At 44.4% G+C, this 26,831-nt stretch overlaps 1 protein-coding gene across 1 annotated transcript in view; it reads right to left on the bottom strand.

Moving 5' to 3' along the window:
- The window catches only part of LOC311102973 (A-kinase anchor protein 6-like), a gene marked incomplete at both ends in the record, with an annotated part of 205,347 nt that overhangs the window by 75,002 nt on the left and 103,514 nt on the right, over positions 1–26,831 (bottom strand). Inside the window, one exon of the mRNA XM_084144478.1 lies at positions 4,750–4,889. Within this exon, the coding sequence (XP_084000604.1) occupies positions 4,750–4,889 (140 nt within the window). The remainder of the gene's footprint in view (positions 1–4,749; positions 4,890–26,831) is intronic.

Genomic DNA, 26,831 nt, shown 5'->3' with positions numbered 1-26,831 from the left:
CCGCCAGGTTAAAAATATGGATAGAAAGGCAGCAGGATATTTGACAAGCGGTGTTAATTACTGCTGGCCCAGTAGTAGAGCTCCGGGTTCAGGAGGAGTGAACAGGGTTAGACGCATACTGGATCTCTGACCAAGCTAGTGAGTGACACCTCTACAGCACAGAAACATCTTAATTAAACATGACTTCAACTCTGCTTCCTCCCTTCTTCCAACCCTCCACACATGCCTCCCTCCCCTTCCATCACTCCCTCCCGCCCTCTGTCGCACCCCAATCTCTAGTTCCCCCTCCCCAGCACCCTGACATGAAATAACATAAAATATTTATGAAATTAACATGGGTAATTGCTCACACATACACATTATCGTCAGGGCTTTGGTTAGGTTTTTAAGCTTGGCGGGTGGCTACATGTTATTAAACATTAGTGGTTCAAATTGTTTTGGAATTCATCCGGGCTGCTCTGGACAGAGTTGTGTCAGGCTGCCGATGTCGTTCCATTCCCTTTCCTCGCCTCACATTCACAAAACAGTCGAATGGAAACTACTATGAATGAGATTACATAAATAACCATAAAACACACACTCTCTACTTTAATTTATAGCAGCAACAAAGTTAAAACAGGAGCGGTATTGAGTTTGGGCTTAGTACTACAAACTGTATGTCATTTCAACGAGCATGGCGGAGCTCTATGTATGAGCATTTTCGAGTTTACCGTATACATCGTCCAACCAAATACTTACTTGCAGGTTCCTTCTCGACAATGAAACAACAATAAGAAATAAGAAAAGAGAAGAATATGAACATAAAGTAAATGTCTCAGTAGAATAGAATAAACATTTTAGCATCAGTATAATACAGGAAGGCACAATTTATAGTCCACTATTTACACGTGTATCTGGGAAGGGGGGATTGGGGGGCAAGTGTATAAATTGAGCAGTATAATAAGAGTCTGATAGCAGCAGTTGTGATTTGTTCTAAGGTGCGGAGAATCAGAGCAGGTGGTCAGTCCAGTTCAAGTGTTCAGCAGTCTTGGCTCGTAGATAGAATTTGTCTCTGAGCCTGTTGGTATCAGACCTCATGCTCCAATAACGTCTGCCCGACGGTAAGGGAGAGAACAGCTCGTGGCTGGGGTGTGTGGGGTCCTTGATGATGCTGCGAGCCTTCCTCAGGCACCATTTCGAGTAGATGTCCTGGATGGGTGGCGGCATGGTCCCAGTGACGTACTGGGCACTCTTCACCACCTGCTGGAGGGCCTTGCGGTCGTGGACAGAGCAATTCCCGTACCAGGCCTTGATGCAACCGGTCAGGACGCTCTCGATGGTGCAGCAGTAGTATTTGGAGAGAACCCGGGGTGGCATGCCGAATTTCTTCAGCCGCATTAGGAAGTAGAGACGCTGTTGCGACCTCTTGACAAGAGTGGTGGTGTTGTTTGTGTCCTTTGTGATGTGGACGCAGAGGAACTTAAAACTCAAGCAGACATTGATTAAACAAAATGACACCGGGGTAAATATGGACATTTAAGTCCTTGTTATACAGAAGACATGTATCATAACAAAACAGGGGAGACAGGAAATAGGAAACTGTGTGACAAGTAAAGCCTCAGACGAAGAAAGTCACCCTAAGGCATTACATTCCACAACTTATTATACGGATGCTGCCGTACGGCTTTTTAAACAGATAAATACGTTACAATATTCCTTTGGCGATATATATATATTTCCCGTCAATACAAAAATAAATGCATGTAGAACAAGATATCTGTGGGCATCTAACCAAACAAACAAATCAGGGAATAAAATCAAGGCTCACACAGCAGGATCCATTTGTCAGAGCTACTTTATAGCCTTTTGAACTGTCAGAATATTTCTCTGTCAGTTGCCTTGGTTGTGTACAAAGCACTTACTGTACTGTGGGTGGGTGCTACCTCTGTGGGTGGGTGGGTGGTGCTACCTCTGTGGGTGGGTGGGTGCTACCTCTGTGGATGTGTGGGTGGGTGGGTTCTACCTCTGTGGATGGGTGGGTGGGTGCTACCTCTGTGGATGTGTGGGTGGGTGGGTTCTACCTCTGTGGATGGGTGGGTGGGTGCTACCTCTGTAGATGTGTGGGTGGGTGGGTGCTACCTCTGTGGATGGGTGGGTGGGTGCTACCTCTGTGGATGGGTGGGTGGGTGCTACCTCTGTGGATGTGTGGGTGGGTGGGTTCTACCTCTGTTGATGGGTGGGTGGGTGCTACCTCTGTGGGTGGGTGGGTGGGTGGGTGCTACCTCTGTGGATGGGTGGGTGGGTGCTACCTCTGTGGGTGGTTGGGTCGGTGGGTGCTACCTCTGTGGATGGGTGGGTGGGTGGGTGCTACCTCGGTGGGTGGGTGGGTGCTACCTCTGTGGATGGGTGGGTGGGTGGGTGCTACCTCGGTGGGTGGGTGGGTGCTACCTCTGTGGGTGGTTGGGTGGGTGCTACCTCGATGGGTGGGTGGGTGGGTGCTACCTCGGTGGGTGGGTGGGTGCTACCTCTGTGGGTGGTTGGGTGGGTGGGTGGGTGCTACCTCGATGGGTGGGTGGGTGGGTGCTACCTCGGTGGGTGGGTGGGTGGGTGCTACCTCGGTGGGTGGGTGGGTGGGTGCTGCACACTACAGCCCCAGCCTGACAGAAACGCTAGCGTCTGAAATGGATGCATTTCCCTCCTCTATTCTTTTCAAATCCATTTAACATCAATCTCAGAGGAGTGCTGGCTGCCTGATAGGAGAGCAGTGCTAGATACTGTACCTAATGCGACACCACCGCCTATCACTTGAGCCACTGTGTCTCCGAGCAATGGGAAGGAAAGTTTGGACGCTTTACTGACACTCCTCACATCTCATTTAAAGTGACACTTTTATAGAAAGGCCCTTCTAATTCCGTCAGTTGCTAATGAGGGAATTTAACATCTAACATCTATCCCTGTATGGTGCCTTTAAACAGGCAGGCTGTCTTAGGCTGTGACTCTGAAATGGCTCCCTATTAACTATATAGAACTCTGGCGCACTATAGGGAATAGGACAGGGGCTTTGGCCAAAAGCAGTGCACTATACAGGGAATAGGGTGCCATTCCGGACACACATCTTAGAGAAATCTCCCCTTGGCCTCTCCTTAGGTGGAGCCTTTTGAGTCCCTCTCTCAGTCTCAGTCTCAGTGAATGGCAGTAGTCCCGTATTTATCAGCTTCAAGGTTCAGAGGTGTGCTAGTGAGTCGACAGGCAGGAAAACGCAGCGGCGGGTCAGCCAGCAAGAGGAGAGGAGAGGCAGCCCCGGCTATAGATTTCGACAGCTCCTCCCCGAAGACATGCAAAGGTAAGGGCCAAAGAGTCAAAACAATGAATCCTTGAGCAGGCAGCCATCATTAAAATTCAAAGGTTCATTATGGTTTTCCACAAAATAAATCATTACAATGAGAGGCTTAAAAGGATTAAAATGAGGCTTCAAAGCCAAGGGAGGGGAGTCAGCTAGGTCTGCTGCAGGAATGACTGGGGAGCAGGAGACAAAGACAGAAATGGAACCTGCCTACCTCCCTACCTATCTACCACTCAGGTTACTGTTGAATAATCTGTGGTCGAATAATCCTTTAAAATTCAGTTACTAACATGGGTTAGAGGAAAGGCTTTTTCCAATTACATATATAATAACTGTTCTAAAATCAGAAGACACAGAAATGTAGCTTACCTACCAGTGGTGGCTGGTGGGTGGAGATATCGGAGGACGAGCTCATTGTAATGGCTGGAATGGAATAAATAGAACGGTATCTTTTATAGATACAATGTGTTTGATACATTTCCATTCCAGCCTTCACAATGTGCCTGTCCTCCTTTATCTTTGCCCACCGGCCTCCTCTGCTACCTACCACTAAGGGTACTGTGTTGAATAATCTGTGGTCATATAATCCTTTAACATTCACTTATGAACATGGGTCCACTTCAGGCTTTAGAGGAAAGGCTTTTACCAATGACATGTATAAAACCATTATTGTTCAAAAATCCTGTACAACTTGTATTGGTTTTGGTGTACAGGTACGAACAACAGCTCTGTGCTTGGTGTCCATTATGTCCACTCACATTTTTCCATTGCTTATCATCAGCACAACAAACATACCTCTCCCATTCCTAGTCTTTGAAGTGTGTATTTTCCCAGTGTGTGGAACAGTAGCTTGTGTAGTACAGTAGCTAGCTTCTGTGTGTTAGTGATAACCACTGGGGGAGAGAGACCCTCAAAGTAAGGCATGAAACATGACAAAGAGCTGTGCTGAGCTTCTGCTGTACACAGCAGATTACAATGTTAAGAACGTAAGGCCCGAATGAAAAAGTGTGTGTGAGATCTCATTCCATTGTGAATAAACAGAATGCTTAAATTGACAGACCAACTTCTTTTGTAGAAAGAGAAAGCCTTATTCTTCTTCTTTGCAAGAGACCACATTATTTTGTCCCGAGCTTTAGTGGTTATAGTGGTAGCAAGAATAAACAGTCATCATTGAGATGCTTCCATTTTCTGTACAGTATATTTCTCTATTTCAAAATAAAAGACACCATTTCAAAATAAAATACCAAGTAAAAAAAAAAAAAAAACATGTTCCCAGTATGGGCTGGCTCATACAGTAGGCTACCTAAATTGATGACATCTGATTGTTGAACTGTATAACATAATCCAGTGAGTCCCCATAAGTATGGTGGCCCTGAGGATCAATGGTGAGGTACAGTGGCCCTAAGGGGTCAATGGTGGCGACCTACCTGTTGTTCTTGGGCATCTGTGGGTAATCCCTCCCAGTCCTCCTGATGGTGGCAGTGCAATACTGCTGGCTCTTCAGCTTCAGACTCAGCTGGTCCAGGGCATCCCTCTGAGCCTCCCAGTGGCTCTGCAGCAACCCCCCCTGATAACACAACACATCAAAGGACACATTAGGGTAATGTTCATTAGGCACAACACTTTAGAAAATGAGCTGAAACAAAGAGGGACCACCTGGATATTTTTGTTTTCTGTTTAAGAATGTTTGAAAACATTTCGCTATGGTGTGACCTACTGAACAAGACCCAGAAATGGGAAACTAAAGACATTCTGGTAAACAAAGGTTGTTATATTGTCAGATATTATATTATGTTGATATGAGTGTATAATTCTCAACACAACATTGGTTATTAGCTTTATACAAACGCCTGCCACTGATATAACAAGTGTGATTGGTGGTTACTTGAAGAAGATGTCCTATGCATTAAAGATGATGGACATAATCAAGAGCCCAACAGATTGTCCACTAGACAAACGCACAGCCCTGTTGTACTGTAGGAATATCAAATACCAGAATACAGCAACATTACCAAAGTGCTTCTATTTAGATCAGGAATTCTGAGCATCAGACAATCAGAAATCCACGCAGGCCTTTCAGTGGATCTTTAATTGCATAAAACATTTATAGAGATGAACAACCCCCCGCCCAGCAAGCTTGGTTTTTCCTCATTCCTCTTAAACACTGTATAAACTGTTTTTTGTTTGCGTGCCCTCGAAACCGTTTTGTCTATTTTGCAGATGCCTCTACAAAGGTCAAACAATTCCATGAATCCAAACTGCTCCTCAATCAAAAGCACACTCGATAATAAACAAGTAAATCAACAGCGTGTGTGTGTGTGTGCGTGCGTGAGAGAGAGAGAGAGAGAGTGTGTGTGTGTGTGTGTAAGAGAGTGTGTGTGTGTGTGTGAGAGAGAGTGTGAGAGAGTGTGTGTGAGTGTGAGAGAGAGAGTGCGTGTGTATGTGTGTGTGTGTTATATGAAACTCAACAGTCCGCTCTGCTCATTTGGGAAGAATGAAATGAACCTAACTAACTAGGAGCTCCAAGAAAATGAGCGGCGACAACTGTGCCGGCGAGTTATCCTTCTCCTTCCCGCCTCAAAGGAATTTCATTTCTGATTCACTCAACCCGCTCACGGACGGCGTGTCAGGATCCTAATGACCAAATCTGATTGGAGCTGCTTACACACACAATAATGACTAATGCAGACTACAGACAAACACAATTTAGCACCAGCCACCTTGAGTTGGAGAACAGCGTATCATCTGTGGCTTACAGGAGGACTCTCCATGACTTGGTTGGCTTCCCAGTTTGAAGGATCTTGAAGAGTTTGGAATTATATGGGTTTTGTTTTGTCCCTCTCAAACTAGCCGGATTTATAGTTCAGTTCTATTTTAATACTGACGTCTATAAATCTATGCACGTTATATTTATAAGTTATAAAAACAGGATAAGGCTCCAGTAGTAGGGGAATGTTAGTTAGTTAGCAAGGCAATGAAAAGCATGAGCTGTTAGTAGAGGTGCTTACTAATGGCGAGTAAACTGCAGGCTATCAAAATAAAGAGGTGCACACTCTATATACAAGCTTCCAGTAATTTATAACCACCACAAAGTTTTAACTGGCAGCTTATATATTCATGGGTTGCATGTTTCGTCACAATATTGTTTTGAACGTTCATTTTGGACTGATACCTGACTGAGCATTCTACTCAATGCATCGTCATTGAGCGCTGATGAAGATTTCATCCAAAGTGCATTACAGTGGCTTGGAAATACAATGACATTCATAAGGAGGCAAATAATTAGTAGGAAAACCTTTTGTCATCATTTTGATAAAGCGGTCTGAATACTTTCCGAATGCACTGCATTATACTATACTAAACCTATGGCATAATTATTTCCTATACCATACATTTTACATTTACATTTTAGTCATGTAGCAGACGCTCTTATCCAGAGCGACTTACAGTTAGTGAGTGCATACATTTTTCATACTGGCCCCCCGTGGGAATCGAACCCACAACCCTGGCGTTGCAAACGCCATGCTCTACCAACTGAGCTACACAGGGCCCTATACCTATATACCTATATCATATACCTATACTATACCATACCTGTACCATAAGTCAATACTATAATGATGACCTCTACCAGATCTGCCTGTACAGTTCATCCTCAGTAGAACCTTGGAATCAATGCTCCACACACCGGAGATCACATGATATAAGCAACAATTCCTTCCAGTCTAAAATGCTTTGTGTTGATAATATCCTAGTTATGGAAAAAAAGAAGACAGTTCACCATTTAAATAGAGAAAGCAGCACATCAACACCACACATCAACAGCTATTTCCATCAACCATCTGATTTGGCTTCTTTTCAGCAATGATTTGCAAGGAGATATCTCTATATAGAATAACCCTGTGAATTGTTGATGGCATGGTTATAATATAATATATAATATGCCATTTAGCAGACGCTTTTATCCAAAGCGACTTACAGTCATGCGTGCATACATTTTTTTGTGTATGGGTGGTCCCGGGGATCGAACCCACTACCTTGGCGTTACAAGCGCCGTGCTCTACCAGCTGAGCTACAGAGGACCACAATTATATTATATTATTATATTATATTATTTATTATATTATATTATATTATTGATGGCATGGTTGGTTTTGATTTTCTTGCAATCCCTTCCAGCCTGTTTACACTTCTGCTTATTCAGAAATGCAGACAGGGGGATTTGGGGTGGGCGCTGCATCCAGTATTCTTATTATTCAAACCTGCGCTGCTCGCTCACGCTGTAAAAACACACCTCTCTTGCCTTTAAACTGCAAATGTGCAAAGGTATCAATATACATTTGGATCATTTTATCAATACTTAGATCTGCCTCGCAAGAGAGAGGGCAGACTCAGATATGAGGATCTGCTAAATCAAGCCATTTTAGGAGCTTTTTGTTTACTGTACTGGGCCTGATAACTACACATCTCCTTCTAGAACTATATATATCCTTCTAGAGATAGATATCTCCTTCTAGAGCTAGATATCTCCTTCTAGAGATAGATATATCCTTCTAGAGATAGATATCTCCTTCTAGAGATAGATATCTCCTTCTAGAACTAGAGATCTTCTAGAACTAGATATCTCCTTCTAGAGCTAGATATCTTCTATAACTAGATATCTCCTGCTAGAGCTAGATATATCTTTCTAGAACTAGATATCTCCTTCTAGAGATAGATATATCCTTCTAGAGATAGATATCTCCTTCTAGAGATAGATATCTCCTTCTAGAGCTAGATATCTTCTATAACTAGATATCTCCTGCTAGAGCTAGATATATCTTTCTAGAACTAGATATCTCCTTCTAGAGCTAGATATCTCCTTCTAGAACTAGAGATCTTCTAGAACTAGATACCTCCTTCTAGAACTAGATATCCAGGGGCAATGCCTGCTGCTTTGATTGTCAATCAACCAACCAGGCAGGCAATCAGAGTTCTATCAACGTCATCAGCTGTTTCCTTTGCCTTCAGATACCGATACCATCACATACTATTTCAATTATCAGCTCTACTATAGGCTCTCATAGACAAGGCTGGAAAATATCAAATGTAATCAATAATACAACTGTAGCTCCCAGCACTGGATATTTGGTGTATATGTGGTGTCTGGATATATAGCTCATAGATAGATAAAATAGATAGATACATCCTTGATCGTGGTTTTCAAAGTTTCTCTGAACTTTAATACAGAATGGAGTTGACCTTCCCATACAATGAGCATGAATAAAACTAATAAAGGAAGATGCAACACAACAGAACAGCATATTGATTCGACATTCAGAAAACATTCAGAAAGAATGTCCATTGATACCAATCCAAGACCAAATGTGACAATCACTTTGGTGGTTGATTCTTATGGAGATATGAAATGAGATATTGAAGCATATAGGCCCAATTCAGTTCTCATTCATTCTTTTTGTAATCCCTGCAAAATAAATAAGGTAATATAGGAGAACAATGGTAAAGCCCTCAAAGCCCAATAAAACAAATACAGTGGGGGAAAAAGGTATTTAGTCAGCCACCAATTGTGTAAGTTCTCCCACTTAAAAAGATGAGAGAGGCCTGTAATTTTCATCATAGGTACACGTCAACTATGACAGACAAATTGAGAAAAATCCAGAAAATCACATTGTAGGATTTTTAATGAATTTATTTGCAAATTATGGTGGAAAATAAGTCTTTGGTCACCTACAAACAAGCAAGATTTCTGGCTCTCACAGACCTGTAACTTCTTCTTTAAGAGGCTCCTCTGTCCTCCACTCGTTACCTGTATTAATGGCACCTGTTTGAACTTGTTATCAGTATAAAAGACACCTGTCCACAACCTCAAACAGTCACACTCCAAACTCCACTATGGCCAAGACCAAAGAGCTGTCAAAGGACACCAGAAACAAAATTGTAGACCTGCACCAGGCTGGGAAGACTGAATCTGCAATAGGTAAGCAGCTTGGTTTGAAGAAATCAACTGTGGGAGCAATTATTAGGAAATGGAAGACATACAAAACCACTGATAATCTCCCTCGATCTGGGGCTCCACGCAAGATCTCATCCCGTGGGGTCAAAATGATCACAAGAACGGTGAGCAAAAATCCCAGAACCACACGGGGGGACCTAGTGAATGACCTGCAGAAAGCTGGGACCAAAGTAACAAAGCCTACCATCAGTAACACACAACACCGCCAGGGACTCAAATCCTGCAGTGCCAGACGTGTCCTCCTGCTTAAGCCAGTACATGTCCAGGCCCGTCTGAAGTTTGCTAGAGTGCATTTGGATGATCCAGAAGAGGATTGGGAGAATGTCATATGGTCAGATGAAACCAAAATATAACTTTTTGGTAAAAACTCAACTCGTTGTGTTTGGAGGACAAAGAATGCCTACTGTGAAGCATGGGGGTGGAAACATCATGCTTTGGGGCTGTTTTTCTGCAAAGGGACCAGGACGACTGATCCGTGTAAAGGAAAGAATGAATGGGGCTATGTATCGTGAGATTTTGAGTGAAAACCTCCTTCCATCAGCAAGGGCATTGAAGATGAAACGTGGCTGGGTCTTTCAGCATGACAATGATCCCAAACACACCGCCCGGGCAACGAAGGAGTGGCTTCGTAAGAAGCATTTCAAGGTCCTGGAGTGGCCTAGCCAGTCTTCAGATCTCAACCCCATAGAAAATCTTTGGAGGGAGTTGAAAATCCGTGTTGCCCAGCAACAGCCCCAAAACATCACTGCTCTAGAGGAGATCTGCATGGAGGAATGGGACAAAATACCAGCAACAGTGTGTGAAAACCTTGTGAAGACTTACAGAAAACGTTTGACCTGTGTCATTGCCAACAAAGGGTATATAACAAAGTATTGAGAAACTTTTGTTATTGACCAAATACTTATTTTCCACCATAATTTGCAAATAAATTCATTAAAAATCCTACAATGTGATTTTCTGGATTTTTTTCTTCTCATTTTGTCTGTCAGGCCTCTCTCATCTTTTTAAGTGGGAGAACTTGCACAATTGGTGGCTGACTAAATACTTTTTCTCCCCACTGTATAAGGAATAAGAGAAGCTATGAGTATACATTCTGTGATATTTGTATTTGTATTTATTAGGGATCCCCATTAGCAGCAGCTACTCTTCCTGGGGTCCAAACATATTAAAGCACTTACATTACATATAAAACAAAAAATAAAACAGTACATCATATAACATTATTACACCACTACAATTCAAAATGTTTAATACCACCATACAACAATATCACAATGTGTGTGTATGCGTGTGTCTGTACCTTTGTGTGTGTCTCTTCACAGTCCCCGTTGTTCCATAAGGTGTATTTTTACCTGTTTAAAAAAAATCTGATTCTACTGCTTGCATTAGTTACCTGATGTGGAATAGAGTTCAATGTAGTCATGGCTCTATGTAGTAATGTGCGCTTCCCATAGTCTGTTCTGGACTTGGGGACTGTGAAGAGACCTCTGGTGGCATGTCCTGTGGGGTATGCATGGGTCTCCGAGCTGTGTGCTAGTATTTTAAACAGACAGCTCGGTACATTCAGCTTGTCAACACCTCTTACAAAAACAAGTAGTGATGAAGTCAATCTCGCTTCCAATTTGAGCCATGAGAGATTGACATGCATGTCATTAATGTTAGCTCTCCGTGTACTTTTAAGGGCCAGCCGTGCTGCCCTGTTCTGAGCCAACTGCAATTTTCCCAAGTCCCTCTTTGTGTCACCTGACCACACGACTGAACAGTAGTCTAGGTGTGACAAAACTAGGGCCTGTAGGACAGTGTTGTCAAGAAGGCAGAGCAACACTTTATTATGGACAGACTTCTCCCCATCTTAGCTATTGCTGTATCAATATGTTTTGACCATGACAGTTTACAATCCAGGGTTACTCCAAGCAGTTTAGTCACCTCAACTTGCTAAATGTCCACATTACTCATTACGTGATGTAGTTGAGGTTTAGGGTTTAGTGAATGATTTGTCCCAAATACAATGCTTTTAGTTTTGGAAATATTTAGGACTAACTTATTCCTTTCTACCCATTCCGAAACTAACTGCAGCTCTTTGTTAAGTGTTGCAGTTATTTCAGTTGTGTCACGCCCTGGCTCTGGGGACTTTTATATGTTGAGCCAGGGTGTTAGTTTCTATGTGTTAGTTTCTGGGTGTTAGGTTCTATGTTTCGTTTTCGATGTTCTTGTTCTAGTTTATGTGTTTCTATGTTGGCCGGGGTAGTTCCCAATTAGAGACAGCTGTGGCTCGTTGTCTCTGATTGGGAACCATACTTAGGCAGCCTGTTGTGCACTTGTCTTTTGTGGGATCTTGTTCCGGAGAGGTTTGTGTTTATGACCGAGGACTTCACGTGACAGAAGATCCCACCAAAACAGGACCAAGCAGCGTTTCCAGGAGCAAACGCCGGAGGTAACGTTGGTAGATGTCCTCCTCAGTTGGGGGAGGATAACGGAGGAGGAGGCCGTCCGTTACCGGAGGGCGATGAAGGGGGAGACCCAGGCAGGAGAGGAGAAGCGGCGCCAACCGGGCCGTCGTCGGACAGGCGAGAGGCAACCCCAATAATTTTTTTGGGGGGGGGCACACGGCATGGACGACGGGGTTGCTGGAGGCAGCTACAGGGCAAGATTGTGGACTAGGAGAGAAGGCCACCAGGTTACGGGGGCCATTGGTCATTAGAGGGAAGGAGAGTGTAGAGGCACGGCGAGAGGTACTGGGGTGTGTTACCAGTCCGGTCCGGCCCGTTCCTGATCCCCGCACAAGGCCAGTGGTGTGTGTTCCCAGTACGGTCCGGCCTGTTCCTGTCCCTCGCACCAAGCCTGTGATGCGCGTCGCCAGCCCGGCCCGGCCTGTTCCTGCCCCTCGCACCAAGCCTGTGGTGCGCGTCGCCAGCCCGGCCCGGCCTGTTCCTGCCCCTCGCACCAAGCCTGTGGTGCGCGTCGCCAGCCCGGCCCGGCCTGTTCCTGCCCCTCGCACCAAGCCTGGGGTGCGCGTCGCCAGCCCGGCCCGGCCTGTTCCTGCCCCTCGCACCAAGCCTGGGGTGCGCGTCGCCAGCCCGGCCTGTTCCTGCTCCTCGCACCAAGCCTGTGGTGCGCGTTGCCAGCCCGGTCCGGCCTTTTCCTGACCCTTGCACCAAGCCTGTGGTGCGCGTCGCCTGCCCGGCCCGGCCTGTTCCTGCTCCCCGCACCAAGCCAGTGGTGCGCGTCGCCAGCCCAGTCCGGCCTGTTCCTGCTCCCCGCACCAAGCCAGTGGTGCGCGTCGCCAGCCCGGTCCGGCCTGTTCCTGCTCCCCGCACCAAGCCAGTGGTGCGCGTCGCCAGCCCGGTCCGGCCTGTTCCTGCTCCCCGCACCAAGCCAGTGGTGCGCGTCGCCAGCCCGGTCCGGCCTGTTCCTGCTCCCCGCACCAAGCCAGTGGTGCGCGTCGTCAGCCCGGTCCGGCCCGTTCCTGCTCCCCGCACCAAGCCAGTGGTGTGCGTCGCCAGCCCGGTCCGGCCCATCCTGCTCCCCGCACCAAGCCTGGGGTGCGCGTCGCCAGCCCGGCCCGGCCTGTTCCTGCCCTTCGCACCAAGCCTGGGGTGCGCGTCACCAGCCCGGCCCGGCCTGTTCCTGCCCCTCGCACCAAGCCTGGGGTGCGCGTCGCCAGCCCGTTCCGGCCTGTTCCTGCTCCCCGCACCAAGCCAGTGGTGCGCGTCGCCAGCCCGGTCCGGCCTGTTCCTGCTCCCCGCACCAAGCCAGTGGTGCGCGTCGTCAGCCCGGTCCGGCCCGTTCCTGCTCCCCGCACCAAGCCAGTGGTGTGCGTCGCCAGCCCGGTCCGGCCCGTTCCTGCCCCTCGCACCAAGCCTGGGGTGCACGTCGCCAGCCCGGCCCGGCCTGTACCTGCTCCCCGCACCAAGCCAGTGGTGCGCGTCGCCAGCCCGTTCCGGCCTGTTCCTGCTCCCCGCACCAAGACAGTGGTGCGCGTCGCCAGCCCGGTCCGGCCTGTTCCTGCTCCCCGTCGTCAGTCCGGCGCAGCCCGTGCCTGTTTCACCGGTGCCTGGTCAGGTACCGGTCAGCTGCTCCACACCGGAGCCTAAGCAATCCGCTCCACCGATGTCCAGTCCAGCTCCAGCCAGCGGGACCAGACCAGGGGCGCTACGGGGGGTTAGTTAGAGGGTGGTGGTCACGCCCGGAGCCGGCCCCTCCCCTGTTGGGTTTAGTTGGCGCGGTCACAGTCCGCGCCTTTGGGGGGGGGGGGGGGGGGGGGGTACTGTCACGCCCTGTTAGTTTCTATGTGTTAGTTTCTGGGTGTTAGGTTCTATGTTTCGTTTTCGATGTTCTTGTTCTAGTTTATGTGTTTCTATGTTGGCCGGGGTGGTTCCCAATTAGAGACAGCTGTGGCTCGTTGTCTCTGTTTGGGTACCATACTTAGGCAGCCTGTTGTGCACTTGTCTTTTGTGGGATCTTGTTCCGGAGAGGTTTGTGTTTAGTTAACCTTAGGACTTCACGTATCGTTTTGTTGTTTTGTTATTGTTAATAAGTACTCATTAAAAGATGTACGCATATCACGCTGCGCCTTGGTCCGTTGCTTACGACGATCGTGACAAGTTGTTGTAGTAGCTGACGTGTATAGTGTTGAGTCATCCGCATACATAGACCACACTGGCTTACTCAAAGCCAGTGGCATGTCGTTAGTAAAGATTGAAAAAAGTAAAGGGCCTAAACAGCTACCATGAAGAATTCCTGATTCTACCTGGATGATGTTTGAGAGACTTCCATTAAAGAACACCCTCTGTGTTCTGTTAGACAAATAACTCTTTATCCACGTTATAGCAGGGGGTGTAAAGCCATAATAATATAATAATATGCCATTTAGCAGACGCTTTTATCCAAAGCGACTTACAGTCATGCGTGCATACATTTTTGTGTATGGGTGGTCCATAACACATATGTTTTTCCAGCAGCAGACTATGATCGATAATATCAAAAGCTGCACTGAAGTCTAACACGACAGCCCCCACAATCATTTTATCATCATTTTCTCTCAGCCAATCATCAGTCATTTGTGTAAGTGCTGTGCTTGTTGTCAGTTTGTTTACTGTGAAATAGCATTGTATCTGGTCAAACACCATTTTTTCCAGAGGTTTACTAAGGGTTGGTAACAGGCTGATTGGTCAGCTATTTTAGGCAGTAAAGGGGGCTTTACTATTCTTGACTTTAGCTTCCCTCCAGGCCTGAGGGCACACACTTTCTAGTAGGCTTAAATTGAAGATATGGCAAATAGGAGTGGCAATATCGTCCGCTATTATCCTCAGTAATTTTCCATCCAGATTGTCAGACCCCGGTGGCTTGTCATTGTTGATAGACAACAATACTTTTTTCACCTTTTCCAAACTGACTTTACGGAATTCAAAAGTACAATTCTTGTCTTTCATAATTTGGTCAGATATACTTGGATGTGTAGTGTCATTGTTTGTTGCTGGCATGTCATACCTAAGTTTGCTTATCTTGCCAATGAAGAAGTCATTAAAGTAGTTGGCAATATCAGTGCGTTTTGTGATGAATGAGCCATCTGATTCAATGAATGATGGAGCCGAGTTTGCCTTTTTTCCCAAAATTTTATTTACGGTGCTCCAAAGCTTTTTACTATCATTCTTTATATCATTTATTTTTGTTTCATAGTATAGTTTATTATTTTACTTAGTTTAGTCACATGAATTCTTAATTTGCAGTTCGTTTGCCAATCAGTTGGGCTGCCAGACTCATTTGCCATACCTTTTGACTCATCCCTCTCAACCATACAATCTTTAAATTCCTCATCAATCCAAGGGGATTAAACAGTTTTTACAGTCATTTTCTTAAAGGGTGCGTGCTTATTAGTAACTGGAATAAGCAATTTCATAAATGTGTCAAGTGCAGCGTCTGGTTGTCTGGTCATTACACACCACAGACCAGCAAATACTCTTTACATCAACACCATATGACTCACTACAAAACGTATTGTATGACCTCTTATTCACTATATTAGGCCCAGCCTTTGGAACTTTGGTTTTCCTAGATATGGCTACTATATTGTGAACACTACATCCTATGGATTTGGATACTGCTTTAAAGCAAATTTATGCAGCATTAGTAAAGATATGATCAATACATGTAGATTATTTAATTCCTGTGCTGTTTGTAACTACCCCGGTAGGTTGACTGACAACCTGAACCAGGTTGCATGCACTGGTCACAGTTTGAAGTTTTTTCTTGAGTGGGCAGCTTGATGAGAGCCAGTCGATATTTAAATCTTCCAGAAAATATACTTCTCTGTTGATACCACATACATTATCAAGCATTTCACACATATTATCCAGATACTGACTGTTCACTTGGTGGTCTATAGCAGCTTCCCACAAGAATGGGCTTTAGGTGAGGCAGATGAACCTGCAGCCATATTAATTCAAAAGTATTTAACATGAGATCATCTCTAAGCTTTACAGGAATGTGATTCTGAATATAGACCGCAACACCACCCCCGTTGACATTTCTGTCTTTTCGGTTGATGTTATAACCATGTATTGCTACCACTGTATCATCAAAGGTATTATCTAAGTGAGTTTCAGAGATAGTCAGAATATGAATGTCATCTGTTACAAGCAAGTTATTGACTTCATGGACCTTGTTTTATTGAAGGCAGAGATGCAATTGGGGGAAGAATCACAGACTGACAAGAATGTCCATGGGCTGTTTGGAGGACCAGATGTTTCGAATAAAAACCCAAGAGCAAATTCATTTCAATCAAAATAGAATTGTGCAACAACGGTTTTCCCTTTGTCTTTCTTCTGATGCAAAAAACAACTACAAGAGAAAGAAAGCATAAAAGAAAGAAAGAAATAGGAATTTTGAGGCTGCAATGCGAACAGGATACTGGTCTCATTGGAACCACCTGGGGAACAATATAAAATATGGGGATATGTGCCTCTGGTGAACACTAGTTGGTATGGGAACGGTAGAGCCGAAAGTCTGAGGACGCCTCTTACTGTATATTTAGGCTATGTGACATAACGCTGGGTTGGTTTATTTCTATATCGACCTCTCTGAATGCAAGAGGCATCGCGGCGAGATTGAAAACTGTGGGAAGTCACCGCCAACCACCCTGCCCCCCTGCGACTTGTGTTCAAAACATCCAGAACATACATTGGCTTGTTAGAAATGTCTCCCATCAGGGTTGTCCTGTTGTGCTGTGCTGTGGCTGTATAAGAGAGGACGGATGGATGGAAGGATGGAAGCATGCTCGGAAAATAAATTCAGCTGGTGGTTGTGTGGGGTCGGAACCCATGATTTGCAAACGGCTGAGGATTCCATTAAAGTATTTCATACATTTACACATACAACAGTGAAGCTTCACCTTCAAAACAACCAACAACCCTTATGGGAATAGGCCACCATTTTGAAATCCTGATCATCAATAGTAGAGTGATGTTGTGGAATTCCATGCACTGTATCCACATTGTTTTATACAAAAAGATGACAAGAAAAACATTCTCTTCTTTACAAGTTTCCATTTGAAACATGCTATAAAGGATTATTTTCAAGAGAGTGGCTCTCTGTGGAGCCATTGGAAAACATGAAACTCACTTGCAAACTATTTCTTTAAAATCACTGGATTTAATATGTGGTCTCCTGGCATGAATTATGAGATTTTACTGCCAAAAACACTGTTATTATTACAGTGTGGTCTGACATGGGCACCTTTTATTCAGTCTCACTTCTATAATATAGTAGCAGTATACTGTAGCTATTGTTACTGTTTCTGGAATATCTACACAACTATTGAAAATAGAAGGTAGTTAATTTCTATGATTGCTATGATTGATTGTCCATGTTGCACAGCTATTTTCCCCTACTCGTTTAGTACAATGATTTAACAGAAAGACTCTGCATTGACTGGTGTCATCATATCATCATGATGAGCCTATTGAACAACATGAGGGGGTGAAATGTCTACATGGCACTTAGTTGGGCTGGCTGACGTCCTCAGCATCACCACCAAATTACTTTTGACCTTGACGTTCAAGTCTCGGTGGAATAATTCTGTGGGTTACCCTACCTCCAGTACATATGCTCCTGCACCTTTAAGAAATATATTAGGGGAGTTTGAAAGGTTTAGCTCCTGCAACATTTATCAGCGCGTGAAATTAGCAATTGCTAGGAGCTAAATTGCTGCTTCTTATTTAAGGTTGTTGCTGAAAGGTGACATTTAATCACTGATCCCTGGCTTCCAAGAAGTCAAAACAGCAGCAGAGAGAGACAGACAGACACATCAGTGTTAAGAGGAGAGGAGAAGACCAGCAGAACTCACACACAATGTCCCCACTATAGATTAGTGAGGGGGGGGGGGGGGGGTGTTATTGATTGTGTGATTATCATTTTCGATCTAATACAAAGTCAGACTACTCACCGTCTATCTAATAGACAGTCAGACTACTCACTGTCTATCTAATACACAGTCAGACTACTCACCGTCTATCTAATACTATCGCAATTCAAGTCACCAAGCATGTGTCAAGATCTAAATTATGAGCGAATACATTGAGATACATTTAAAGAAGTCATCACACAGTGAAGAAGAGGGGGTTTCTTTTGGGCATATCTTAAATGCAATATTAATATGAGACAATGAAAACAAAGAATGTATGTAAAAATTGAAACTAAAGATTGAAAGACAACCATTAACAACACGTTCATGTCGCGTATTTGACAGCACTAAAATGTGTGTTTGTCCCTAACGCTCATACACATAAATATTTGTTCCTATCTTTGAAAACAACAGAAATCTGAAATCCTTCACAGGCTCAGTCAGCACACCTCCCTGCCAGCCCTCCTGAGATCAACATAGAGAGGAGAGGCAGCACAGCGGCATTCGGCAAACAGCTCAGATGAAGAGATTTCCAAAGCAGAGCCAAGCGCTTCAGGCAGGTGTTACATTGAGAATCCATTAATATAGGTAATTAACATTAGCCACCATTTTAATTAACATGGAAACTAATTAGGAAATAATTAAGTAAAATCTGATCTTAATTCTAAATCGGAGAAAAGCTGGTATCAGAGCTAGCAGCTCGACAAAGTGCCTTCCTTTAAGTTCAGGGAGCTAAAATAAATGTTTTTGGGGTGCTGTTGGATGACAGGAGTGGAGGTTTTCAATGTGAATTGTAGAGGAAAATAAGTAAACAGGCACAGAATCAAGCCTTGATATCAGGGTTGGTGTTATGTTCACATGTGCCTCTCCCTGAGACACAGTGGTAGGCAGATTGCAGAATAACATCAGTACCAATGCATGGAGAAAGATACAATTAGCTACATCGTGCTTGTTCTAAGAGCCTGGGCAGGTTCTGTAACAAAACCCTACCTAAATCATAGATGAATTTCTGTCTGTGTGTCTCTGCCTGCCTTTCTCTGCCTGACTGCCTTTCTGCCTGCCTTTCTGCCTGTCTGTCTGTCTGTCTGTCTGTCTGTCTGTCTGTCTGTCTGTCTGTCTGTCTGTCTGTCTGTCTGTCTGTCTGTCTGTCTGTCTGTCTGTCTGTCTGTCTGTCTGTCTGTCTGTCTGTCTGTCTATCTGTATCCGTCTGTCTGTCTGTCTGTCTGTCTGTCTGTCTGTCTGTCTGTCTGTCTGTCTGTCTGTATCTGTCTTCTGCATGTCTGTCTGCCTGTCTGTCTGTCTGTCTGTCTGTCTGTCTGTCTGTCTGTCTGTCTTCTGCATGCCTGCCTGTCTGTTTGTCTGTCTTCTGCATGCCTGCCTGTCTGTCTGTCTGTATCAATTTTCTCCTGAATACTCCTTATATACCTATTCACTGAAGGTCATATAAGGAACACAACAACAGCATGATGCACACATTCAATAAATGCCAGAAAACTGACATATCTTAGCAGCAAGTCAGGCATATTAATGTACAGTGCCTTGCAAAAGTATTCATCCCCCTTGGCGTTTTTCCTATTTTGTTGCATTACAACCTGTAATTTAAATGGTTTTTATTTGGATTTCATGTAATGGACATACACAAAATAGTCAAAATTGGTGAAGTGAAATGAAGAAAATAACTTCTAAAAAAATAAATAACGGAAAAGTGGTGCGTGCATTTGTATTCACAGAAGTCACATAATTAGTTAAATAAAGTCCACCTGTGTGCAATCTAAGTGTCACATGATCTGTCACGTGATCTCAGTATCTATACACCTGTTCTGAAAGGCCCCAGAGTCTGCAACACCACTAAGCAAGGGGCACCACCAAGCAAGCTGTCACGCTCGTCATAATGAGTGGACCAAGGCGCAGCGTGATATGCGTACATCTTTTTAATAGTGTACTGGCAACACGATACAAAATACAAAACAACCAAACGAAACGTGAAGTCCTCGGTTAACAACACAAACCAACACGGAACAAGATCCCACAAAACACAAGTGCACAACAGGCTGCCTAAGTATGGTTCCCAATCAGAGACAACAAGCAACAGCTGATTCACGTTGCCTCTGATTGAGAACCACCCCGGCCAACATAGAAACACATAACCTAGAACAGAACATAGAAAACGAAACATAGACACTACACAAAGAAACTAACACCCTGGCTCAATATACAAGAGTCCCCAGAGCCAGGGCGTGACACAAGCGACACCATGAAGACCAAGGAGCTCTCCAAACAGGTCAGGGACAAAGTTGTGGAGAAGTACAGATCAGGGTTGGGTTATAAAAACATATCAGAAACTTGAACATCCCACGGAGCACCATTAAATCCATTATTAAAAAATTGAAAGAATATGGCACCACAACAAACCTGCCAAGAGAGGGCCGCCCAGCAAAACTCACGGACCAGGCAAGGAGGGCATTAATCAGAGAGGCAACAAAGAGACCAACGATAACCCTGAAGGAGCTGCAAAGCTCCACAGCGGAGATTGGAGTATCTGTCCATAGGACCACTTTAAGCCGTACATTCCACAGAGCTGGGCTCTACGGAAGAGTGGCCAGAAAAAAGCCATTGCTTAAAGAAAGAAATAAGCAAACATGTTTGGTGTTTGCCAAAAGGCATGTGGGAGACTCCCCAAACATATGGAAGAAGGTACTCTGGTCAAATGAGACTAAAATTGAGCTTTTTGGCCATCAAGGAAAATGTCTGGCGCAAACTCAACACCTCTCATCACCCCGAGAACACCATCACCACAGTGAAGCATGGTGGTGGCAGTATCATGCTGTGGGGATGTTTTTCCATCGGCAGGGACTGGGAAACTGGTCAGAATTGAAGGAATGATGGATGGTGCTAAATACAGGGAAATTCTTGAGGGAAACCTGTTTCAGTCTTCCAGAGATTTGAGGCTGGGACGGAGGTTCACCTTCCAGTAGGACAATGACCCTAAGCATACTGCTAAAGCAACACTTGAGTGGTTTAAGGGAAACATTTAAATGTCTTGGAATGGCCTAGTCAAAGCTCAGACCTCAATCCAATTGAGAATCTGTGGTATGACTTAAAGATTGCTGTACACCAGCGGAACCCATCCAACTTGAAGGAGCTGGAGCAGTTTTGCCTTGAAAAGTCCCAGTGGCTAGATGTGCTAAGCTTATAGAGACATACCCCAAGAGATTTGCAGCTGTAATTGCTGCAAAAGGTGGCTCTACAAAGTATTGACTTTGGGGGGTGAATAGTTATGCACGCTCAAGTTTTCTGTTTTTTTGTCTTATTTCTTGTTTGTTTAACAATAAAAAATATTTTGCATCTTCAAAGCGGTAGGCATGTTGTGTAAATCAAATTATACAAACCCCCAAAAAATTCATTTTAATTCCAGGTTGTAAGGCAACAAAATAGGAAAAATGCCAAGGGCGGTGAATACTTTTGCAAGCCACTGTACAAAGTCATATTAAAGCGAGGTCTAGAAAACACACATTTCATAGCACTTAACTAGATTCCAATCAAGAGCTGTATAATACTACACATAAAATCGATCTTATAAATCCAAAGATGATCCTACTTTACTAGGTATTAGATGAATTAATGCAAAAATATCCTGGCTCCTTCCACAAACCTCTATCACCTCTTAGCCATGGCTGCTGTGGTGGATCGACAACAAATTGGAGAAAAAGCAGAAGTCGGAAACACTCCTTGGAGCAACTGCTTTTAAATGCTCTTCTTGGCAATCACAGGGAAGAAACTGATTCCAGCAATAAGACAATGAAAGCAATTGTAAAGATTGATGCGTAAAGCTGGAATGTAATGCACAGGGCCAAATTTACTATTTCATTAACAGTAGGACAAAACTCCAGAATGATTCGCAATGACAAATGCACGGGACCATTATATGCACATTCCAGGTAAGTGCTTGGGGCCAAGTTAGATTCAATTTCTCTGCTCCATTGTATCTCTATTTATTATTTGTTGTATTTGTTCCAGGTGGAAGGTGCTGGTGGTAGGTGTGGTGCTAGTAGTAGTGGTGATGGTGAGGTAGTATTGTACATTCCTTTAGCTCAGGACAACCTTGTTGCCTTATATGAAATCTCTACCAGATTTCATGTACGATAATACATACAGTCTAAACATATGATGATGAATCAACATCTCTACCAGGGATCCCTATTCACCATGGGCTAAAACCTCAGAGACAGCTCTAGAATTAATGATCTATTTCTGTTGGATTTGCTATTCAGCTAGTACACTCTTAGAAATGTTTTTTTGCTATCTAGAACCTAAAAGGGTTCTTCGACTGTCCCCATAGGAGAACCCATTGAAGAACCATTTTTGGTTCCAGGTAGAACCCTTTTGGGATCCATGCAGAACCCTTTCCACCTACAGGGTTCTACCTCGAACCAAAAAGGGTTCTCCTATGGCAGGGATGGGAAACTGGCAGCCCACCCCCCTTTTGTAGGTCCGCAGACCAATTTCACCCAACCCCCCAAAAAATGTTTACAGTACATTCGGAAAGTATTCAGACCCCTTGACTTTTTCCACATTTTGTTAAATTACAGCCTTATTCTAAAATTCTACACACAATACCCCATAATCACAAAGCGAAAACAGGTTTAGACATTTTTGCAGTGAAGTTATTACAAATAAAAAACAGAAATACCTTATTTACATATGTATTCAGACCCTTTGCTATGAGACTCGAAATTGAGCTCAGGTGCATGCTGTTTCCATTGATCATCCTTGAGATGTTTCTACAACTTGATTGGAGTCCACTTGTGGTAAATTAAATTGATTGGACATGATTTGGAAAGGCACACACCTGTCTATATAAGGTCCCACAGTTGACAGTGCATGTCAGAGCAAAAACCAAGCCATGAGGTTGAAGGAATTGTCCGTAGAGCTCAGAGACAGGATTGTGTCGAGACACGGATCTGGGGAACGGTACCAAAACATTTCTGCAGCATTGAAGGTCCCCAAGAACACAGTGGCCTCCATCATTCTTAAATGGAAGAAGTTTGGAACCACCAAGACTCTTCCTAGAGCTGGCAACCCGGCCAAACTGAGAAATCGGGGGAGAAGGGCCTTGGACAGAGCTCTAGAGTTCACCTGGGGAGATGGGAGAACCTTCCAGAAGGACAACCATCTCTGCAGCACTCCATAAATCAGGCCTTTATGGTAGAGTGGCCAGACGGAAGCCACTCCTCAGTAAAAGGCACATGACAGCCCGCTTGGAGTTTGCCAAGAGGCACCTAAAGGACTCTGACCATGAGAAACAAGATTCTCCCTACGGTGAAGCATGGTGGTGGCAGCATCATGCTGTGGGGATGTTTTTCAGTGGCAGGGACTGGGAGACTAGTCAGGATCGAGGGAAAGATGAACGGAGCAAAGTACAGAGAGATCCTTGATGAAAACCTGCTCCAGAGTGCTCAGGACCTCAGACTGGGGCGAAGGTTCACCTTCAAACAGGACAACGACCCTAAGCACACAGCCAAGAATGGGAGAAACTCCCCAAATACAGGTGGGGTCTTCTGTTGTGTTCAAAACAACTGGAAACTCGGAACTGGGAAATCTCAGACTTCAGTGAGTTCAAGACAACTGGGAACTTTTAAAAAAACGAGCCCAGACTGGGAAAATAAGTTTTGAACGGTCTTCCAACTCTGAATTCCAAGTCGGGAACTTTCTAGAGCTCCGACCTGAAGATCACTGACATCATGATTCGACCTTGTTTTTTCCAAGTTCCCAGTTGTCTTGAAAGCACCATAAATCCAGAGAATGACAGACTTTGATGACAAAGTTTGATTAAAAAATTTGCCCACAAGGATGCCGCACCACCTTCCTGTTCAAGTGAGCACAGCACAACAAGGTCCAAAAATTGATGGTATGCTGCTGCATAAATGATGTAATATGCCAGGGAGATATGTATACTGTAGCTAAGAAAGTAATTATAAGTGTATGTTGTGTAGTAAGCTGTTAGTAGCCCATGTGCCTCACCCTAATGATTTGGTCCCTTTCCCCCTCATAATTTAGCCTACTATTCTGACTTGGTGGTGCACATGTATCCTATAGCCTGTTTTAGAGAAATGTAATCATTGAATATTGTAAGAGCTTTCATTGTCTGATTATATGCCCCCTTTATTTATCCTACGGTTCTGACTTGGTGTAAAGGGAGAATACTGTAAGAATGGCCCATGTTCTGAATTTTGTTGCTGTACATCCCTTTTTAGGACCCTGTCATTCAAAGATAATTAGTAAAAATCAAAATAACTTCACAGATCTTCATTGTAAAGGGTTTAAACAGTTTCCCATGTTTATTCAATGAACCATAAACAATTAATGAATATGCACCTGTGGAACAGCTTACAGACGGTAGGCAATTAAGGTCACAGATATGAAAACTTAGGACATTAAAGAGGCCTTTCTACTGAAAAACACCAAAAGAAAGATGCCCAGGGTCCCTGCTCATCTGCGTGAATGTGCCTTAGGCATGCTGCAAGGAGGCATGAGGCCTGCAGATGTGGCCAAGGCAATAAATTGCAATGTCTGTACTGTGAGACGCCTAAGACAGTGCTACAGGGATACAGGACGGACAGCTGATCGTCCTCAAAGTGGCAGACCTCGTGTAACAACACCTGCACAGGATCGGTACATCCAAACATCACACCTGCGGGACAGGTACAGGATGGCAACAACAACTGCCCGAGTTACACCAGGAACGCACAATCCCTCCATCAGTGCTCAGACTGTCCGCAATAGGCTGAGAAAGGCTGGACTGAGGGCTTGTAGGCCTGTTGTAAGGCAGGTCCTCACCAGACATCACCGGCAACAACGTAGCCTATGGGCACAAACCCACCGTCGCTGGACCAGACAGGACTGGCAAAAAGTGTGATTTTGTCTCACCAGGGGTGATGGTCGGATTCGCGTTTATCGTCGAAGGAATGAGCGTTACACCGAGGCCTGTACTCTGGAGCGGGATCGATTTGGGTGTCACAGCATCATCGGACTGAGCTTGTTGTCATTGCAGGCAATCTCAACACTGTGCGTTACAGGGAAGACACCCTCCTCCCTCATGTGGTACCCTTCCTGCAAGCTCATCCTGACATGACCCTCCTGCATGACAATGCCACCAGCCATACTGCTCGTTCTGTGCGTGATTTCCTGCAAGACAGGAATGTCAGTGTTCTGCCATGGTCAGCGAAGAGCCTGGATCTCAATCCCATTGAGCACGTCTGGGACCTGTTGGATCGGAGGGTGAGGGCTAGGGCCATTCCCCCCAGAAATGTCTGGGAACTTGCAGGTGCCTTGGTGGAAGAGTGGAGTAACATCTCACAGCAAGAACTGGCAAATCTGGTGCAGTCCATGAGGAGGAGATGCACTGCAGTACTTAATGCAGCTGGTGGCCACACCAGATACTGACTGTTACTTTTGTTCAGGGACACATTATTCCATTTCTGTTAGTCACATCTCTGTGGAACTTGTTCAGTTTATGTCTCAGTTGTTGAATCTTGTTATGTTCATACAGATATTTACACATGTTAAGTTTGCTGAAAATAAACCCAGTTGACAGTCAGAGGACGTTTCTTTTTTTGCTGAGTTTAGTTAGATTGACTATGTCCATCCTAGCTCGCTCATGAATGTCTTAATCTAAATTACGGATTGCCTCTTATCTGCTCGTCATCCCCTTATGCCATAGTTTGTACATCTCAATTGTCAGTAGAAACCACATTTGTTTAAGCAAGTCAGCCATATCAGCTATGTTTTTTTAAAAGGAAGTAAATGAGGCTGAATTAACTATTTCGCGGCCAGACAAGGCTCCGCTGATAGCCAGGAGTAGCAGTGATAAGGATTCACTCCATGGTGCTAAAAAGAAAGCTCTGCTGTTGGGACAGCTTTAAGTAGGCCCTAACAGTTTGTGGGCACCGTTTGTCACCTTTATAGTGCAATTAATGTATTGTTTAGTGTTGTGTAGTGTAGTGGCTTTGCTGGCATGCATAAAAAAAAAAGAAGGGGTGTAAAAAAAAAAAGCTACAATCGCCACTGGGCTACATATAGTCTACCATTTGTACTTAATATCAATACCTTTGCTTATTTGATCTGGTCACTAACATAGGCCTACATACAGCATTGCACCAAATTCTTGTTTATAAAACATCTAATCTATGCTTCACAACCAAAAAGTTGCCCATCTTGACTGTTGACCAGTCATCAGCATTGGCGCGCAAAGGCAGGCTCACAAATCCAGATTAGTGACCAGAAAGCGCTTGTTTCATTTTCTCCTGTTTTGCTCGGCAAAAATAGAGTAGCCTACCTAAGTTAATATTATCCATATAAAATACACTAGCAATCTGCTACTGACGCATCTTTGCCAGAACAATAGACTACCTGGTGATTTCATTGATCATTTTCATATTTCAGATAGGCCTAGTTTGGGTGGGTTATAATTATATAGCTCAGTGGAGGTACTGGCTATATGTCTAAAGATAGCTGTGACATTACACTACCTTCAACACTTATCGGATAAAGATTTAACATTCTGGCAAATTAATTACGATATTTGTGAGGAACGAAAAGGCTACAGACAGATCATGCTTTCCATCCGATCCTGCAACCCCTGTTGCATACATGCAAGCCGTATGATCCTGCTTACTCTGGACTCCAGATAAGTGACAATGTGACATGATATTTCTAGTTGATATTTACTATTTCTGTATCTTGTGTTTTGAAAATGCATCACCGTTTATGGCTGTAATGACAGGCTACATTTGCGCAGGGATTGTACGCGCATGTTCACCCTGTCCACCCGTGCATGTGCGTGCGCCGGGGTCGCAAGCTTTGAACCACTCCTTTTTTGGGGGCGCTAGCGAACAGATTGCTGATTTGCTGTACAGCTAAAGGATCCGGTGCAGAGCAAAAAATAAAATGGTAGGAAGAGAGTATTGCCATATGCAGCTCCCCAACAAATGTTGGGGTGATCAAGAGTATTAACTGTTTACTCACCAGCAATGGGATATCAAGCATACATTACTAGCATAGGCCTACTGGTCTTTTGGTATGTCAAAATGGATCAT

This window comes from Coregonus lavaretus, assembly GCF_964263955.1.
Source record: "Coregonus lavaretus genome assembly, chromosome: 27".
Taxonomy (NCBI): Eukaryota; Metazoa; Chordata; class Actinopteri; order Salmoniformes; family Salmonidae; genus Coregonus; species Coregonus lavaretus.
Note: the sequence above shows the minus strand (reverse complement) of the source record. Positions and strands in the feature narration are given on the sequence as shown.